The sequence below is a fragment of the Lethenteron reissneri genome, unplaced genomic scaffold, assembly GCF_015708825.2.
Source record: "Lethenteron reissneri isolate LAM-NWPU_2019-01 unplaced genomic scaffold, ASM1570882v1 scaffold_1521, whole genome shotgun sequence".
Classification (NCBI taxonomy): domain Eukaryota; kingdom Metazoa; phylum Chordata; class Hyperoartia; order Petromyzontiformes; family Petromyzontidae; genus Lethenteron; species Lethenteron reissneri.
Window position 1 is genome coordinate 25,652 of NW_026891247.1, and position 13,320 is coordinate 38,971.

General features: G+C 55.5%; 1 protein-coding gene across 1 annotated transcript; it reads left to right on the forward strand.

Annotated features, from left to right (window-relative positions):
* The first annotated feature begins 387 nt into the window (after positions 1-387).
* LOC133362544 (ephrin type-A receptor 5-like) lies at positions 388-12,726 on the forward strand. The gene is given in 13 exon segments (XM_061581496.1): positions 388-447; positions 1,501-1,632; positions 1,781-2,075; positions 2,382-2,509; positions 4,402-4,500; positions 6,524-6,624; positions 7,459-7,604; positions 7,607-7,654; positions 8,590-8,651; positions 9,763-9,978; positions 10,424-10,573; positions 11,016-11,173; positions 12,624-12,726. Coding segments are annotated over 13 exon segments (1,698 nt in total).
* The last annotated feature ends 594 nt before the right edge of the window (positions 12,727-13,320 follow it).

Below are 13,320 nucleotides of genomic sequence, written 5' to 3' on the forward strand. Positions count from 1 at the left end.
TCTGTGTGTCTGTGTTTGTGTGTCTCTGTGTGTGTCTGTGTGTGTCTGTCTATGTGTCTGTGTGTCTGTGTGTCTGTGTCCGCGTGTGTGTCTGTGTGTCTGTATGTCTGTGTGTCTGTATGTCTGTGTGTGTGTCTGTGTGTGTGTCTGTGTGTCTGTGTGTGTGTCTGTGTGTGTGTCTATGTGTGTGTCTCTGTGTGTGTGTCTGTGTGTGTCTGTCTATGTGTCTGTGTGTCTGTGTCCGCGTGTGTGTCTGTGTGTCTGTGTGTCTGTATGTCTGTGTGTCTGTATGTCTGTGTGTGTGTCTGTGTGTGTGTCTGTGTGTCTGTGTGTGTGTCTGTGTGTGTGTGTGTCTCTGTGTGTGCGTGTCTCTCCCCCGCAGTGGACATGCTCGACACGGAGACGGTGCAGGGAGACCTCGGCTGGGTCGCCTTCCCTCCTGACGGGGTGAGGAGGAGTCGAGAGGCCACGAAACTTCTGTGGATGTTCGAGGGGGGGGGGGGGGCGTCCATAAATGACGTCACGCACCTGGGGGAGGGCGGGGTCACACTTTTGTGACGATGCGTGACGAGGGGGGTTGAGAAATGTGACGTCGTATTTAAAATTCGCGACTTTAAATAAATATAGACAACACGTTCTACTTCATTTAATAGATTTTGTAATAAATGTTTTCTCCTACAACGCTTCTGTAGGGACATTTATCACTTGACCCTTGGGCTACACTCATTTGAAACTTTTGAAACAGCCTGCCTCAGCGGCTATCCCGATCTTTTTTCTCCCGATGGTACATTTACTTGTTCTACGTGACTTTGCCGAAAGACCCCAAAGAATCCGTGTTTCTTGTTCTGCCCCGCGGCAGATATGGGGGCGTGCTTACACAGCAACTTCCTGATATGGTGTTGAGTTTGGTCACGTGACCAGGAAGTTAAGGGGTGTCAGCCGTCACACAGAGTACACAATGGAGGCACACTCAGGGTCTCAGTGAATCTGGTCATTGTGGTACTTGAAGAAGCATTGTCTGTCAGTTCGTTTATGTTCTTACAATACCGGGAATGCTGTTATAGTGTTAGGATTGACGTTATAATGCTTTAGACCCCAAATAATATCAACTCCTGCAGTCACGAAAGCTTTAAGTGAAGATTAAATAAATACAGATTCATGATAAGCACGCCTCAAACTCACCGTCTTCCAATTCCACTCACAAAAAAAATCACCCCCCCAACTCCCCCCACACTCCCCCCCCCCACACTCTCCCCCCACACTGCCCCCACACACTCCCCCCCACACTCTCCCCCCACTCCCCCCCCACACTACCCCCCCACACTCCCCCCCACACTCTCCCCCCACATTCCCCCCCACACTCCCCCCCACACTCCTTCCCAACACTCCTCCCCAACTCCCCCCCACACTCCCGCACACCCCCCACACTCCCCCCCCACACTCCCCCCCCCCACACTCCCCCAACCCCCCCCACTCCCTCCCCCCTCACCACGACGGCAGTGGCAGCCCGCGAGTGGCCAGGGCCCCCGGCGCTTGTACCAGGCGCAGTGCGGCCCCGCCGCGCCCCGCCAGGACAAGTGGCTGCGCACCGACTGGGTCCCGCGTGGCGACGCTCTCCGCGTCTTCCTCGAGGTCCGCTTTCCGTTCCGTCGCCGCTGCCCCCGGGGCCTCCCTCTCCTCCTCCCCCCCACCGCCACCCACCGCCACCACCGCCACCACCGCCACCACCGCCACCCGCCGCCACCCGCCGGCAGCGGCTGCGTCAGCGACGCGCTGGAAGTTTACTACCGTGAGTCGGACGACACCGGAGACGTCCCCCGCCGGCGTCTTCGCGGACGACGAGCGGCGGCTCTTCTCCAAGGTCGACTCGGTCGGCTGGGACAGGTCGGAGGCCGGGGAGACCACGGCGTCGTGCGACGTGGGGCCCCTCTCCCGGGGCGGCCTCCGCCTGGCGTTCCGCGACACGGGGGCCTGCGCCCAGGCTGCTGTCCGTGCGACTCTTCCACAGGCCTGCGCCCGGCGCTGGCGCTCGGACTCGCCGCGTTCCCCGACGCGCCGGCCGCCGGCGACGGGCGGTGGGCGCTGTCGAGGTGGCCGGGGCGTGCGTGGGCCACTCGCTCCGGGCCCCTACAGTCTGTTAAGGCTATATGGGGGATCTTTATCTTTGTGTATGTATGTGTATGTGTGTGGTGTGTATGTGTGTGTGTGTATGTGTGTGTATGAATGTATGTGTGTGTATGAATGTATGTGTGTGTATGAATGTATGTGTGTGTATGTGTGTATGTGTGTGTGGTGATGTGTGTGTATATGTGTGTGTGTGTATGAGGCCTCCGGGCAAGCGAACGAGGTACCACGTGATCACGTCCTGGATGTGCCCACAGCCCCGTCCCCCCCCGTGGTGCGTGTCCAGGCGGGGATCGTCTCGGAAGACTCCGTCCTGGTGACCTGGCTCGAGCCAGAGCAGCCCAACGGCTTCATTCTGGACTACGAAGTCACATGCTACGAAGAGGTACAATTGTCGATTTTACTTGCGTGCGTATGAATGTACACGCGTGTGTCCGTGCGCGTGTGTCCGTGTGTTCGATTCCCGCTAACGGCTACGATTATCTCAACGAGTCCTGGGTCTCCCCTAGGTCGACTCAGCCTCAAATGAGTTCCCGGTGCGGTGTGTAAACATCGCCACTGCGGATACAAAGGCGGCCGGGCGTGGTGCTGGCCACCCACCCCCTCGTGTGCCGTGCCGGCCTTCATTGGTGCTACTCGCTAACAGCACTTGCCCCTACAGTCTGCTGACACTACACGGGGGATCTTGTCTTTGCATTAGCAAGTGGAGGGCAGCAGAGTTTCAACAACAACATCATCATCCCGTGAACCAGGTGACCCCGAGTTCAATGGTCTCTGTGGGATTAGTCTGAACCCCCCCCATCCTGCACCCCCCCCATCTGCCTCCCCCCATCTGTAACCCCCCCATCTGCACCCCCCCCATCTGCCCCCTCCCATCCTGTACCCCCCCATCTGTAACCCCCCCATCTGCCCCCCCCCATCTGTCCCCCCCCCCATCTGTCCCCCCCCCATCTGCACCCCCCCCATCTGTCCCCCCCCATCTGCACCCCCCCCATCTGTCCCCCCCCCACCAGGATGACGATGACGACACTGACGCTGACACTGATGACGACGCTGACACTGACGCGAGGCTGAGTTGATGCGGCTGCTCTGCAGCGCCGCGTGTGACGGTGGGGGGGCTCCGTCGTGCGGCGGGCTACTCGCTGCGGGTTCGCGCTCGCACGCCGCCGGCTACGGGACTACAGCCCCACACTCCACTTCCACACGTCTCGCGAACGTGAGTTGCACCACCAACCACCACCAGCACCCACTACCCACCCACCACCACCACCACCAACCACCCACCCACCCACCACCACCACCACCACCACCCACCACCAACCCCTCCACAACCCTCACCCCCACCCACCCACCCACCACCACCACACCACCACCACCAACCAGCACCACCCCACCACCACCACCACCACCACACCACCACCACACCACCACCCCACACCACCACCACCACCACCACCTGCACCACCCCACCACCACCACCACCAACCACCACCAACCTGCACCAACCCCACCACCACCACCACCAACCACCACCACCTGCACCAACCCCACCACACCACCACCCAACCACCACCACTACCACCCCCACTACCACCACCACCACCAACCAGCACCAACCCCACCACCACCAACACCACCAACCACTACTACTAACCCACACCACCACCACCCACCACCACCAACACCCACTACCCACCCACCCCCCACCAACCACCACCACCACCACCACCAACCCACCACACCATCACCATCCACCACCACCACCCACTACCCACCCACCACCACCACACCCCACCACCACCAACACCCACCCCACCACCCCCACCACCACCACACCCACCACCACCAACCACCCACCCACCCACCCACCACCACCACCACCACCACCCCACCACCACCACCAACCACTCACCCCACCCCACCCACCACCACCACCACCCCCACCACCACCACCACCACACACCCACCCACCCACCACCACCACCACCCCACCACCACCAACCAACACCAACCCCACCACCACCCTCACCCCCACCCACCCACCCCAACATCCAACCCCACCACCACCACCACCACTCAACCACTACGCCACCACCAACCCCCACTACCAACCTAACCACTACCCCACACCACCCCACCCCTCCTGTCTGTTGTGGTTGTTGTGGTTGTTGTTGTAGGGTGTTTGCTCTGTGGTTTGTTGTTGTGTTTGTGGTTATTGTCGTTGTGGTTGTGGTGTTTTTCCCTGTAATGAAAGGATGTTTTGCTCCCCCCCCCCAGCGAAGTGAGCAGCAAGTGGTCATCTGGGCCGCCGCGGTGTCCGCCCTCCTCGCGGGTCTGCTGCTCATCGCTGCCTCTTTCATCATGCGTCAAGAAGAGGTGGGGGGCACTGGGGGGGGGGGGCACTGGGGGGGTCACACACAGGCGTTGTGTGCGCTGTGAGTGTGCCCACGTGGTTTTGGGCTGCACAGAGAGGCATGCCCCTCCGTGTTGATCATCTCCGGAGCGAAACTCGCTTCTTCACGACTCACGCGGCGTTGATGTCTGCTGCTGTGCTCTGCTACTGCTGCTGTTGCTACTGCTGCTGCTACTGCTGTTGCTACTGCTGCTGCTACTGCTGCTGGCTGTTGTTTGCTACTGCTGCTACTGCTGCTGTTGCTACTGCTGCTGCTACTGCTGCTGTTGCTACTGCTGCTTGCTTCTGCTGTTGCTACTGCTGCTGCTACTGCTGCTGCTGTTGTTGCTACTGCTGCTACTGCGGCTGCTGTTGCTACTGCTGCTGCTGCTACTGCTGCTGTTGCTACTCTGCTGCTGCTTCTGCTGTTGCTACTGCTGCGCTACTGCTGCTGCTGTTGTTGCTACTGCTGCTACTGCTGCTGCTGTTGTTACTGCTGCTACTGCTGCTGCTACTGCTGCTGTTGCTACTGCGTGCTGCTTCTGCTGTTGCTACTGCGCTGCTAGCTACTGCTGCTGCTGTTGTTGCTACTGCTGCTACTGCTGCTGCCTGTTGCTACTGCTGCTACTGCTGCTGCTACACTGCTGCTGTTGCTACTGCTGCTGCTAACTGCTGCTGCTACTACTGCTACTGCTGCTGTTGCTACTGCTGCTGCTGCTACTACTGCTACTGCTGCTACTACTACTGCTGCTGTTGCTGCTGCTGCTGATACTGCTGCTGCTGTTGCTACTGCGTGCTGCTACTGCTTGCTGCTACGCTGCTGCTGTTGCTACTGCTGATGCTGCTGCTACTGCTGTTGCTACTGCTGCTGCTGTTGCTACTGCTGTTGCTACTGCCTGATGCTGCTGCTACTGCTGTTGCTACTGCTACTCTGCTGTTGCTACTGCTGCTGCTGCTACTGCTACTGCTGCTGCTACTACTGCTACTACTGCTACTGCTGCTGCTGCTGTTGTTGCTGCTGCTACTGCTGCTGCTGCTACTACTACTGCTGCTACTGCTGCTTCCTGCTGCTGTTGCTACTGCTGATGCTGCTGCTGCTGTTGCTACTGCTACTGCTGTTGCTGCTGCTACTGCTGCTGCTGCCTGCTGCTACGCTGTTGCTGCTGCTGCTGCTGATGTTGCTACTGCTGCTGCTACTGCTGCTGCTGATTTCGTGCGTCGCCTTGTGTCTGAAGGAGGTGCGGTCACTGCCGGGCAAGTGGGAGTCTCCCCAAGAGACGCGACCCTCGCTTCTACAGCGTGCGGGGTGAACGCTCCTCCACCTCTCAACACTCAACACACTCAACACATACACCCATACACATACATACATACACACACACATACATACACACATACTATCCACACATACATACACATACATACACACATACACACATACATACACACATATATATACATACACACACACATACTACACACACATACATACACACATACATACACACATACACACATACATACACACACACATACATACACACACTCAACACAATACATACATACACACACACATACACACACATATATACACACATACATACTTACACATACACACATACACACACACATACACACACATATATACACACATATATATACATATATATACATACACACACATACACACCATACACACATACATACACATACACACACACAGACACACCACATACACACCACACATACATACAAACACATATACAGATACACACACACACACATACACACACATACACACATACACACACATACATACACACACATACAAGACACACATGCCATACACACATATACACATACCACACACACACCCCCCCTCACCACTCTCACACCACCCCTCACACACTCACACTCACACCACGCCTGCAACACACACACACTCTCACACCGCCGTGTCCGGGTTAATGTCCCGTCGCCCCCCCACAGTGAAGATGCCGGGTTCAGGCTCTACATCGCCCACACGACTACGACTTGCCCATGACGCTCTCCCGCGAGTTCGCCAAGGAAATCGACGCTTCGCGATCAAACTCGGACACGTCATCGGAGTCAGGTGAACGGGAGGGGCAGACACGTCTGTACCGTCGTGGTACCCGTCAACTAGAACTTACTCGCAGGGCGCCAACTTCAAAAAGAATGTTGACACCGCGCCGCTGAGAATTTGCGAGAAATGTTGTGCCTTCCAGGGCTCTGCAGATCGCCTGGTCCACGTTGACAACAAATGGCGGACGAGCGGGAGAAACTGTTTGCTTTTGGAAGCTAGTAACGCACATCTACACCATTTGCAACCTCATTTGCCAGTAAAAAATATGATAATTTTGTTTTACCCTTCTATCTGGCAACAAAACTGACACCTTTTTTACAAGGAGTCATGTTTGCATAGGCGACAATACCTGCAGCTTTAATGCAAACAAAAAAACACAACTCTGATAATGTAGGCACTGTCCTTGAAGTTGATTGATCCACACCCATGTGAGACTAGGCTCTAAGAAAGCTGTCTCGGGTGTGGACCTGTTTGCACTTAGTCCCTTTAAGATGTTTTCCTTGTTCACGTTTCTGTTCTTTGTTTGTTGCGGGTTGCACCCCGATCAAGAGCCGAATGGCTCACAGGGCCACACCTAATACATGAACTTGAACCGAGGTCAACCCAGCCTGACAAGTGAGCACTGATTGGTGCAGTGTGTACAGATCCATCAGCGCTGGGGGGGGGGGGGGGAGAGACAAAAGAACGGCCGGGCGTGATTGACTCTGTCGCTGCAACCACCAGCCTCGACAATGCGTCGGGGCTGCATCTACATAAACACGCGGGGTCTACCTAATACATGAACTTTGAACTTTTTTGAACTTGTGCTACCCACTGCCTTTGACCCCTTGGCCCGCAGGAGAGTTTGGCAGGTGCGCATCGGATACCTGAAGCGTGAGGGCAGCAGCGGAGGGGCAGCGACGGTGAGCGTGGCCGTCAAGACGCTGAAGGGCAGATCCGACGAGCAGCAGCAGCAAGACTTCCTGTGCGAGGCGAGCGTCATGGGCCGTTCGACCATCGCAACATCGTCCGCCTGGAGGGCGTCGTCACCAAGAGTGAGCTGCTGCAGAGAACGTCCCTTCTACGCAGTTTAAAACAAAGTCACACCGGCGAGTCTGTTACGTCGCTGGCTGTGCGGCTGGTGAAGCCCGTTGTCGTGATCACCGGTGAAACGTCACCGCACGCGGATGGGAAATGTTGTGGATTGCTCTCCAACTATACACTACACTATACACTACACTATACACTACACTATACACTACATACACTACACTATACACTACACTATACACTACATACACTACACTATACACTACATACACTACACTATACACTACACTATACACTACACTATACACTACACTATACACTACATACACTACACTATACACTACACTATAACCTACACTATACACTTCACTACTACACTACACTATACACTACACTACTATACACTACACTATACACTACACTATACACTACATACACTACATATACACTTCACTACTAAACTACACTATACACTACTATACACTACACTATACACTACACTATACACTACTATACACTACACTATACACTACACTATTATACACTATACACTACACTATACACTACACTATACACTACCATAGACTACACTACTATACACTACACTATACACTACACTATACACACTGCACATTACACTACTGGTTCTTCACGTTCTGCAGATGTAGATGCCACTGGTTCTTCACGCTCTGCAGATGTAGATGCCACCACCACCATCTATTGCGTGTGGTGGTTGAACTTACAACTCTCGGTTCAGACGGGCAACCGGACGTACGAACAGGTTTGTTCGTACCTCTGAAAGTTCGTGTTATGAAAACACAGCGATGCATCTTGGCAGCAATACAAGGTGCGTACGTGACCCTGTGATGATGTTGCGGTATTAGTCGTGAATGCTTTGCGTGGATTGCTAACGTCTGCTTTTCTTGCCCTCTCGACGAAGGTAAACCCGTCATGATCATCACCGAATTCATGGAAAACCATTCCTTGGATGTGTTCCTCAGGGTAAGAAGTGGCAATGCCAAGTGGTGCGATCAGCGTGCGTTGCAGCCTCACAACACTCAGCGGTTGTGTCTGTAACTGTCCACAACATGAAGAGCAAACGGTGGCGTTGTTGTTGTTGTTGTGTTGTGTGTTTGTTGTTGTGTGTTGTGTTGTTGTGTTGTGTTGTTTGTGTTGTTGTTGTGTTGTTGTTGTTGTGTTGTTGTTGTTGTGTTGTTGTTGTGTTGTTGTTGTGTTGTTGTGTTGTTGTTGTGTGCCGTAGTTCCTACTAACCGGGGCTCCGCTTGCGGTGATGACTGCACGCGTGTGCATCAAACTTCCTTTGCACCTTACGTAGCCAACTGGCGCTGGGGGGCGGGGGGCAAACCAACACAACAAGCGGCAGTTCTAAACAAATTAGTTTGTCAAACTCGACGGTGACGATAACGATTACGTAAAAAGCACCTCGCAGCTCCTGGAAGAGCGTTCCAGACGGCCGCACCAGCAGCAACGTCACCCAGGCCGCCTCCTCCTCATCGCCTCCTCCCCCCCCTCCTCATTCCCCCCTCTCCTCCCTCTCCCCCCCTTTCCTCCCTCTCCCTCTCCCCCTCTCCTCCCTCTCCCCCCTTTCCTCCCTCTCTCCTCCCCCCTCCTCCCTTCCCTCTCACCCTCTCTCCCCCCTTCTCCCTCCCCTCTCCCCTCTCCCTCCCGCCTCCGCCTCCCCCCCTCTGCCCCCTCTCCCCCCTCTCCCCCCTCTCCTCCCTCTCCCCCCTCTCCCCCCTCTCCCCCCTCTCCCCCCTCTCCCCCCTCTCCCCCCTCTCCTCCTCTCCTCCCTCTCCCTCTCCCCCCTCTCCCCCCTCTCCTCCCTCTCCCCCCTCCCCCCCCTCTCCCCCCTCTCCCCCTCCTCCTCCCCCTCCCTCTCCCCCTCCTCCCTCTCCCCTCCTCCTCCTCCCCCCCCCTCTCCTCCCTCTCCTCCCTCTCCCCTCCCTCCCTCTCCCCCCTCTCCCCCCTCTCCCCCTCTCCCCCCTCCTCCCTCCTCCCTTCCCCCTCTCCCCCCTCTCCCCCCTCTCCCCCTCTCCTCCCCCCCCTCTCCCTCCTCCCGCCTCCCCGCCCTCTGGCCTGGACCACGTGGTAGAAGAAGAAGGGCGACTTGCTGTTGCCCCAGCTGGTGGGGATGCTGCGGGACGTGGCATGCGGCATGCGGCACCTGTCCCGCGTGGGCTACGTGCACCGAGACCTGGCCGCCCGCAACGTGCTCGTCAGCGGCGAGCTCACGTGCAAGGTGTCCGACTTCGGACTCTCGCGGATGCTTCTGCCGGACGACCACTCCGAGGCGGTGTACACCACCCGGGTAAAGGTGGGTGGAGAAAGGTGTCAGTTTTGTACCAGTTGAAAGGGTAAAAACCTAATAATTTATTTTGCCACTGGTAAAGGAGAAGTCTCATAGTGTAATGCTTCACCCCGAGCTCTCAATACTCTGATAGTGCGCTGTCTTTGAGTTGTGCGCCTTTTGGCGCAATCTGGTCCAACACCAATGGAGACTAGACTCTAAGAAAAGCTGTCTCGGGTGTGGACCAATCAGCTTCGAGGACAGTGCATATCATTACCAGAGTTGTTTCTTTTTGTTTGCATTTTGACTGCTTGTGTTGTGGTTATTGCAAACATGATGCCTTGTATAAAGGTGTCAGTTTTGTACCAGTTGAAAGGGTCAAAACCTAATACCAAACCCTTCGCCGCGTACTGACGACATCGGCCGCGAAAGCCGAGGGCGAAATCAAATTGTGAATGTCCCCCAGGGGGGGAAGATCCCCATCCGCTGGACCGCCCCGGAGGCGATTTCCCAGCTCAGGTTCACGTCGGCAAGCGACGTGTGGAGCTACGGCGTCGTCATGTGGGAGGTGATGACACACGGCGAGCGGCCATACTGGGACATGAGCAACCGGGACGTGAGTTCAGCACCAGCAGCCCTGTAGTGTGAGTCTGTGGGTCTCTGTGTGGTGAGTCTGTGGATCTCTGTGTGAGTCTGTGGGTCTCTGTGTGGTGAGTCTGTGGGTCTCTGTGTGGTGAGTCTGTGGGTCTCTGTGTGGCGGGTCTGTGGGTCTCTGTGTGGTGAGTCTGCGGGTCTCTGTGTGGTGAGTCTGTGGGTCTCTGTGTGGTGAGTCTGTGGGTCTCTGTGTGGCGGGTCTGTGGGTCTCTGTGTGGTGAGTCTGTGGGTCTCTGTGTGGTGAGTCTATGGGTCTCTGTGTTGATTATGTGGGTCTCTGTGTGGTGAGTCTATGGGTCTCTGTGTGGTGAGTCTGTGGGTCTCTGTGTGGTGAGTCTGTGAGTCTCTGTGTGGTGAGTCTGTGGGTCTCTATGAGTAGTCTATGGGTCTCTGTGTGCCCCCAGGTGCTGGAGGCAGTGGAAGGTGGCTGGCGACTGCCACGTCCCATGGGATGCCCCATGTGTCTCCGTCGCCTCATGCTGAGCTGCTGGCACGCGGAGAGCTCCTGCAGGCCCTCGTTCACCCAGCTCGTCACCGCCGTCACCGACGCGCCGCACTACAGGTGCGTCTGTGTGTGTCTGTGTGTCTGTGTGTGTGTGTCTGTGTGTGTGTCTGTGTGTGTGTGTCTGTGTGTGTGTGCGTGTCTGTGTGTCTGTGTGTGTGTGGTGTGTGTGCGTGTGTGCGTGTGTGCGTGTGTCTGTGTGCGTGTGTCTGTGTGTGCGTGTGTGCGTGTGTGCGTGTGTCTGTGCGTGTGTCTGTGTGTCTGTGCGTGTGTCTGTGCGTGCGTGTGTGCGTGTGTCTGTGTGTGCGTGCGTCCGTGTGTGTGAGCGCCGGGTGGCTAAAGCACAGCAAGTTGGCACAGTAGGGGGCACAGGTGGTGCATCAGCCAGTCATCTCGGTCATCTCAGTTAGTCGACCCGTAGGCACCTGGGTCTGCCCCGTGACCTCCTGCCAGCGGGCGTTCGACACTTCACGTGGCCTCAAGGTGCACATGGCCTGGCACAAACATCGTGGTGACGTCACCGCCACTTAGTGGCCAATGGCGGTTGTTGTTGTTGTTGTGTGGGAAGCAAAAGAACAACCCCCTACCTCCTCGTGGTGCCGGACTGGAACGCTGTGGTGGGCAGTGCCGTGGGGGGAGGGCCAATTTAAATTGGCCTTTCCCTTCATGGCGTTTGTAACCACCACAGCGGCTAAATGGGGGCTCTGGATGGGTACGAGGGGCTGGTCACCCCTCCACCTTCGATTAATCACGACAAAATCACGAATGAAAATTGTATTGAATAATCTTGTGCCAGAGGCCCCTCTTCCTGACGATTTTCTGAACTGGTCCTGGGCCTCTCCTAGGTCGACTCGGCCTCAAATGAGTACCCGGTTGGTGTGTAGTGAACATCGCTAGCACTGGGGAGACGTGATGATGTTGATGATGGCACTAACCGCTTTGTCGAGCCGTCGTTTGCGGTGGCCGGGACGCTTCCGAAAAAAGCGTCGAACAGCAGCTCCGGCAGGGGCCTTTCCCGGTAAAATAGAAACACAGAACGAGAGGCGAGCGGTACAAACGTCACGGCCACTTTGGCCTTTCGATGTAAAGCTTTCGTGACTGCAGGGATTCATCTTCTTGGTTCTTTCGGTAAAGTCACGTAGAATGGAAGTAATAGAATAATAAAATAAAACATAATAAAATAATTCTCACGACGTTTCGGCCACAACGCAAGCAGCCGTCCTCAGATGCTGTCGCCTCGACAGACCTGTTCTTCACCTGAGGACGGCTGCTTGCGTTGTGGCCGAAACGTCGTGAGAATTATTTTATTATGTTTTATTTTTATTATTTTATTATTTCCTTTCTACGTGACTTTACCGAAAACCAAGAAGATCACTTTGGCACTTCTCACGGCCCCAACGAGGCCTCTGCCCGGTGACGGGTGTTTCACCGTCACGGTGACGGGTGTTTCACCGTTACGGTGACGGGTGTTTCACCGTCACCTCGCTCTGCCTCCTCTCCCCCCGCACAGTTTCTCGTCCGCGGTGGCGGTGGCCTCCACACGCCGCGGCGACTTCTCAACGTCGACGACGCCGCCGCCGATTCTTCCACCACCTCCTCCCACTGCGTCTTAGTCGTGTTCGCTGGCACGGCCTCCTCCGCTCGGGATCTCGACGTTTGTCTCTCGTGTCTCGTTGGGGGTTTTCTCACGGCGTTCACCGCTCGCTCCCCTGTCGGTTTTAACACTTTAGATTTTTTTAATCCTTTATATTAAGTTCACTTGCTTGCGCGCTTACGACCGTGCAAATCTTTCGGTAGTTTTTTAACCCACTTCCCGTGATCCAATCGAGCTGACATTTTTGCACACAGACCTCGTTGTGCGTGACAATTTATTTTCGTGAAAACATTTTTCCAAAATTTTACACTTTTTAGGGAAAAATAAATTATATTCAATTACCAATTGCTTAATGGTGGCATGCAATCATCTGACCCATAGGTGGCAGCCATCTCAAGCCAGAGGACGAGAGGACACTAGCCGCCACGCATATAAAGGATTTATAGTGAAAAACGTAGTTTTTACGGGTTAATTTTTTCCCCGACGATCTGTGTCTTTCCCATAATTGTTTGTCGTTCACGTGCCTCCTCTTTGATCTCTTAATTCGTGTAGTGACAGGGTGACACCTGGCGGCCTGTAGGGGCAATTGCGGGTATCGCTGCATTACATCATC